Below are 5,141 nucleotides of genomic sequence, written 5' to 3'. Positions count from 1 at the left end.
CCAGAATCTGGAAACTGCTGGGCCTTCTCTTCGGCAGGAGCCCAGGCTTCTTAGAGGGAGAGGGGAGGGTTAGGAGCAATGGGCCAGTGGGGAGGAGAGCTGGGTGCCAAGCAATGGGGAGGTAGAGAGTTGACCTGGGTGGAGGTATGAAATCTCAGAAGTCAGGTGAGAGAAGAGACTTCCCTTGTACTCCTGCCTTGTCTGAGGCTGCTAGACTCTGTCTTGTCTTTTGAATCCCTCCATACACTGCCCCTCATGGCCACTCCCGTTTTTCCTTCCCAGGATATGGTAACGGAAATGGACTAGGAGCCCAACCAGGTGAGGACAGCTGGGCCTGGTTTCTTAGGGGTTAGGAGGGAGAAGAGAAGCAAAAGCTGGGGGGGCCCTGGGGACCAGGAGGACAGAGGCTTAGGGCCTGGGGAGTCAGGAGAGCCCTATCAGCCTTTCTGCCTCGCCAGGCCAAGGAAGGAGTGTGAAACTCCTGGGCCAGGTGTTTTCCTCCTCATCTCTCTCAGGCCTCTCTGTCACCACCTCCCTCAACATTCAGTGTATTGAGCTTGGTCTGTGCATGGCTGTGTGGAAGAAGGGCACTACCTTTTTCAGGGGTGAAGGGTGTCATGGGCACCAAAGACCATTGGGAAAGCAGTAGGAGGCAAGACCAAGGGACCCCCAGTGCTGGCCTCAGCCCCATCCATGGCCAGCTTTATTATTCCCTTGCCTTCTCCCCACAGGCCCTGCAGCACAAAATGGCTATGGACCAGGTAGGAGTGGGCCAGGGTTCTGGGGAGGTATGGGGATGGGGCCTGGGCCCCTCACCTGCCACCTGCCTTTCCGCCAGGTTTTGGAGTGGGTGTGAAACCCCAGAAGCCAGGTGAGCCCCATTCCTGCATATCTCTCCACCTCCCCAAAACCTAGAGCTCCCCACTCCCCATTCACAGCCCACTTTGATGTATTCCCCCCCAGCATTCAGGAATGGGAATAGGCTGGGAGCCCAGCTAGGTGAGACTGGTGGGGTCTGGGGAGGGGGTCCACAACTGGGTGTCCTCTCCTGCCTTCCTCCAGGCCTTGGAGGGGCAGGACTGGTGAATGATTAAGAGGGGCTGAGGGAGAGCTTGCAAGACTCCCGGTTCTGGCTTGGTTCTGAAGAGGGGACCATGGACCGGCCCTTCACTCAGCCTTAGCCAGAGTCCCAAAACTCCTGCTCACGCCTCCTACTCTCGCTGGTTCCCCAGCTCAGAATGGTTACAGAGCAGGTACTGAGGGGGTTGAAAGAATCTTGGCACTGGGAGAGGAGAAGAAAGTAGGGGGCGTTGGGGGTAGTTCACCAAGACCCTGTTCTGTGCGTCCTCTCATGGGCTCCTCTTACACTTGGAGAGCATGGTGTTGGTGATTAAATGGAGGTGGCATGAGGCAGAGGAGGCCCCAAGATTTCTGGGGCTAAGCTGGGAGAAAAGGCAGCCCGGCTCCCAGCATCCTTTTGCCTCTCTCTCTCCTGTCCGCACAGGCCCTGAAGTTCCCATCAGCCATGGACCAGGTAATGAAGTGGGCAGGTAGTGGATTGGGCAGGTGGTAGAGTGGGTGCTGGGGGCCATATGCCAGGTTCTGGAGGAGGGGCCCAGTGGGTGGGTAATGGGTCCCTCACCTACTCCCATCTCTTCTCCAGATATTGGTGAGGGCATGAAGCCTCAAAAGCCAGGTAAACTCTTTCTCTCTAACTCCACTGTGATATTGTGATTTATAAGAAATGTATATTTAGTCTTCCAAAGGGGCCCAGCCAGATGAGGGAGGCAGGGCAGGCATGGAGTTCCGGCAGAGAGGGGAAGAGGGAGTACAGGGCCCCATGGGGCAAAGAGTTGGGTCCTGGGGGAAAAAAGGGCAGAGTGGGGTTCACCTGTCACTCAGACTCTGTCTCTCCCTAGGCCTGGGAGGGGGCGTGAGCCCTCCAAAGCCAGGTGAGCCCATCCTTGCCCCTCTCCCGCCTCCCCCAGAAATACCCTCCACCCCAGCCCCTGCCCTCATTTCTCCTCTTCCTTCTAGGATACATGCCAGGGACCGGGCTTCTACCAGGTGAGTACAGTGGGGACCTCAGTAAGGAGGAGACAGGGCTCACTCCTAGGGATGGGCTGGTCCCTGCTGGAGCTGTCTTTGTTTCTCCTGCAGGTCTGGGAGGGGGTATGAAACCTCAGAAGCCAGGCAAGTGAGAGCAGCCCCCCATCTCTGTCCTATACCTTCTCCTGCCTAGAACCCACCCCCTGACTCCTGCCCCAAATACTGCCCCTCATGTCCCTACTTTTTCTTTCCAGGATATGGCAATGGAAATGGGTTAGGGGCCCAGCCAGGTAAGGTTGAAGGGACTGGGGGGATGCGCAGGAGGGAGGCGGGAAGAACAGCGCTGGAAGGCAGAGGGGCTCAGTGGGCAAACAGCAGGAACTATGTCAGATGGCTGGGTCACCTGGTCCCCAGAGCAGGTTGTAACCCAGAGGAACTGGGCTTTTTCTGGCCTGGCCAATGTGCCCTCTTGGAAGCTGTGCCTGCCCTAGAAACCACTGCAGGCTGATGGCTTGATCAGGCCAAGGCCAGGAAGGCAGCCTTGGGTAGGTGCTGGCCTGGGCTCACTGCCTTCTCCCTTCTTCTACCTTCCTCTCCCATCTAGGTCCCTGCAATGGGAGGGTTTCTCCATTGCTTCTCCCCAGACTTCCCACTCCAGGGGTCCCTTCCAAAAAAGCAGATGGCCGGGGCCTAAAATTCCAGCCCCCTCCCCCAGTGCAGAATGGCAAGTTCCCAGGTCAGTGTGGAGTGGGGGGCATAGGGCAGGATATACCTGGTCCCAGGAGGGGCTGGGCCTGGGTTGGCTGCTCAGAAGCCCCCATGCCCATTCTCCAGCTGAGATTGAGCCTTGTCACCATGAGCCAGCTGAGGAAAAGCCTGGACTCTGGCCCTGAGACCCCATATGACTCCCAATATAGCAGCTCCCCCAGCCCCTGACCACATGGCAGGCTGCAGCATTCCCAACTTGCCAGGCTCAATCTTGTTCCCTGGTTTTCTTCCTAGCACCAACTCCAGCCATCCAGTGGGGACTGAAACCTCAGATTGCAGGTGTGAGTCTGTCTCTGACCTCCAGCCAGATCAGGGTCACTCCCCCAACACCCTTCTTCCCAGGCTGCCTCAGCTGTTCAGGCTAGGAAGTCCCTCCCTGAGTCGACTTTCCCTCTCTTTTGCTGCTTTCTAAACTCATTTCTCCTGGTTCCTTTCCCTGTGGATAAGGAGAGTCCCTTCTTCCTCCTCAGAGTCCCCAAGGTCTGTAGTTGGAAAATATCTGGGTCTTCCCCACTCATCTCCATCCTTCTCACAGGGTACCAGCCTTCGAATGGCTATGGACCAGGAGCAGAACTGGGTGAGGACGCCCTTCATCTGAGTTCTCCTCCCTCCCCTCCCCTCTTTTGGATATATCTGACACTCCCCATCTCTGACCCTCATTTCCTCTACCCCAGGCTTTGGTGATGGCCTCAAACTCCAGAAAGTTGGTGAGCCCTGAGGGTCCTCATCTTGGGCATGAACTGGCACCTCCCTCATGGCGAGCCCTCCTCATTGCTTTCTTTTATCATGTCTGTCTGTCTCTTTCCTCATTCACTCAGCACATTTTTACTACGCACTGGGCCATTATGGTGGCCAGAACCAGGTGCAATCCTGACTCAGGTGAGGGTAGAGGGACAGACTGAAGCCAGGTGGAAAGGGAAGCTGCCCAGAGGGAAGCCAGGGAAATTTCTGGAAGGTGAAGGTTGAATAGGGTTAGCTTGAGGGTGGGGGTGATGTGAGAGGCTCTCTCTAGGTGGCCTCTGAGTCAGTCAATCTATCTGTCTCTCCAAGAGCAGGTCACTCTGGGCTCCCCAATACCACCCTCCCCTCCAGGCTCTCTCCAACCTCTCTCCTGTAGGTTTCAGTTACGGGAATGGTGGTCTGGGAACTGGGGTCTTCCCTGAGACCCTCCCAAAGCCAGGTGCCTGGGGAGTGGGATTGGGGGCGGAGTCGGGGTGGGGGCTCCAGGCTGAGGGGCTGCTATTGCCTCTGACCTCTTTCCTCCTCCAGGGTTCCCTGGGGCCAATGGCTTTAGGAATGGTAAGACAAACCAAGGGGACAGAATTCAGGGGCTGAGGGGAAGGGACATCCAAGGGCTGGACAGGAATCACACAGATCTCTTTCAGGGTATGGCAAGGAAATGTTGATGTACCCCAAAGCAGAAGCTCCAGCTCCTGAAGGAAATGGTAAGAAAAGAGTTCAGGGAGCAGAGTAAACTCTGACAAGGGCTATGGGGACCAGCCTGAGTGGGTGGGGGGATCTGAGGCACCAGCAGGACTGGGGCATCCTGCATGTCGACTTCTGGTGGGCAGGGGTTCCCATGCTAGCTCTCCTCCTGCAGGTCAGGCCGGGGCCCTGAGGGGCATTCCTTGGCCCTTCCTCCAAACCTGGGAGTCTTCACTGAACTCTGGATATGGAGCCAAAGGTGCATATCCAGGGATAAGGAGCCAGCCAGGTAATGGGGTGTGTGGAAGAGCATTGTGGGTGTGAGGGATGGTTTTAAGGAGCTGGGTCCTGGCCCAGGCCCACCCCATAAACCTGCAGAGATGGAGAGAGCATTTGTGATGGAGTAGGTGGGGGACAGGCAGGGATGGATAGGGCTAGAGGAGGGGCCGGTAGAGCAGAGGGCCCTGAGTATGAGCCTAGAACCTGGGCTAAAATGGGAAGGTAACAGACCAGAACAAGGGCCATTGGGAACTCAGTTCTCCCACTTTCCATCCCTCCCCACCAGGGCCCTATGGGCAACTGAGGCCAGAGCTGGGCCCCAGGCCCTTCGGTGAGTAGGGATTTCCCAGGGCCTGGGGTAAAGCTGTGGGCAGCAAGAGCACTCCAAGTCCTTCTGTGACCTGGGTCTCCTGGCTTATCTGTGTGTACTTTAGGGGGGCCCTGAGGCGAAGAGAGGCAGCAGTGGCAGATTGGAAAATGGCAATGGAGGTGAGAGCGAGAACAGTGGCCCTGTCCCCCACACTCCCATGCCACCATTGTCACCTCTCCAGGCTGCACTGGGGGATGCTCCCAGCCCTTGGGAGGAAGGATGGTAGGCTCTCAGGCCACCTATATGTGTC

The 5,141-nt window shown here is 57.1% G+C and overlaps 1 protein-coding gene and 1 long non-coding RNA gene across 2 annotated transcripts in view; both read left to right on the top strand.

The window, feature by feature from the left end:
- LOC112481573 (glycine-rich cell wall structural protein-like) overlaps window positions 1-2,201 on the top strand; it is an 8,867-nt gene extending 6,666 nt beyond the window's left edge. Inside the window, exons 23-29 of the mRNA XM_025048405.1 lie at window positions 283-318; window positions 732-788; window positions 839-871; window positions 1,664-1,696; window positions 1,920-1,952; window positions 2,038-2,067; window positions 2,161-2,201. Of these exons, the coding sequence (XP_024904173.1) occupies window positions 283-318; window positions 732-788; window positions 839-871; window positions 1,664-1,696; window positions 1,920-1,952; window positions 2,038-2,067; window positions 2,161-2,201 (263 nt within the window). The remainder of the gene's footprint in view (window positions 1-282; window positions 319-731; window positions 789-838; window positions 872-1,663; window positions 1,697-1,919; window positions 1,953-2,037; window positions 2,068-2,160) is intronic.
- Window positions 2,202-2,452: 251 nt separating this feature from the next.
- The window catches only part of LOC107195834, a 2,909-nt gene continuing 220 nt past the window's right edge, over window positions 2,453-5,141 (top strand). The window contains exons 1-9 of the long non-coding RNA XR_001517082.2: window positions 2,453-2,785; window positions 3,052-3,096; window positions 3,353-3,394; window positions 3,492-3,997; window positions 4,087-4,116; window positions 4,203-4,262; window positions 4,418-4,531; window positions 4,808-4,852; window positions 4,956-5,010. This is a non-coding gene — a long non-coding RNA (uncharacterized LOC107195834). The remainder of the gene's footprint in view (window positions 2,786-3,051; window positions 3,097-3,352; window positions 3,395-3,491; window positions 3,998-4,086; window positions 4,117-4,202; window positions 4,263-4,417; window positions 4,532-4,807; window positions 4,853-4,955; window positions 5,011-5,141) is intronic.

This window comes from Pteropus alecto, unplaced genomic scaffold (assembly GCF_000325575.1).
Source record: "Pteropus alecto unplaced genomic scaffold, ASM32557v1 scaffold44, whole genome shotgun sequence".
In the NCBI taxonomy this organism is placed as follows: Eukaryota; Metazoa; Chordata; class Mammalia; order Chiroptera; family Pteropodidae; genus Pteropus; species Pteropus alecto.
The sequence above is the reverse complement of the archived record's forward strand: the minus strand, read 5'-3'. Positions and strand labels throughout refer to the sequence as shown.